Genomic DNA, 713 nt, shown 5'->3' on the forward strand with positions numbered 1-713 from the left:
AGCGGGGCGGGAGCCGGCCCCAGGCGTTCACAGCCCAGAAGCCAACGGCCTTTGAAGACCCATCTTACCCAAAACATTCTATGGTTCTGTGAGTCCATAGTATCACAGAAAACTCATATTTTTATTAAAAATCCTGGCTCATTGTGTTAAAACTATATCAGTCTGTAATACTGGTCAGAAAAGAGGAAAAGCAGCTTTATCTGTATATGCCTATCTCACCCGGCCTTCACCACAGGCTTCTCTACTCACCTTCTTCTCAAAATCTCCAGCACAACTGTTGAGGGCAGCGTGCAGTCCATGAATCTCTTTACCAGTCCTGTGGGCCTCACGGCGGATGGTGCCGACGTCCCCCGAGAGCTCTGCCACGCTCGCCTCGCATCTGCAGCCACGGGGACAGGAGCCTCTGCAGGGACAGGCTGCTGGGCCCCATGCAGTGCCAGCAGACCCAGCCCAGCTCCCCAGGACCACCCCAGCAGGTGGGAGAATACCCAGAGACCCTCCCTTGGAGCAACCCTGCAACAGCCTCCCTGCTGCCCATGGGCTTCTTGCACCACAGGCGTCCTCCTGATGCTCATGGGCTCCAGGGGAGCTGCAGGAGCCATCTGCAGCTCATTCTGCTGGGCCAGGTCCCCCCCAATTCCCCACTGTCATAGAATCACAGAGTGTCTGGGCTGGAAAGGACCTCCAAAGGTCATCTAGTCCAACCCCCTGCC

At 56.5% G+C, this 713-nt stretch overlaps 1 protein-coding gene across 1 annotated transcript in view; it reads right to left on the reverse strand.

Moving 5' to 3' along the window:
* The window catches only part of FAM81B (family with sequence similarity 81, member B), a gene marked incomplete at its 5' end in the record, with an annotated part of 21697 nt that overhangs the window by 10175 nt on the left and 10809 nt on the right, over positions 1-713 (reverse strand). Inside the window, one exon of the mRNA XM_008949570.1 lies at positions 250-379. Within this exon, the coding sequence (XP_008947818.1) occupies positions 250-379 (130 nt within the window). The remainder of the gene's footprint in view (positions 1-249; positions 380-713) is intronic.

The sequence above is a fragment of the Merops nubicus genome, unplaced genomic scaffold (genome assembly GCF_000691845.1).
Source record: "Merops nubicus isolate BGI_N331 unplaced genomic scaffold, ASM69184v1 scaffold21830, whole genome shotgun sequence".
NCBI classification, from domain to species: domain Eukaryota; kingdom Metazoa; phylum Chordata; class Aves; order Coraciiformes; family Meropidae; genus Merops; species Merops nubicus.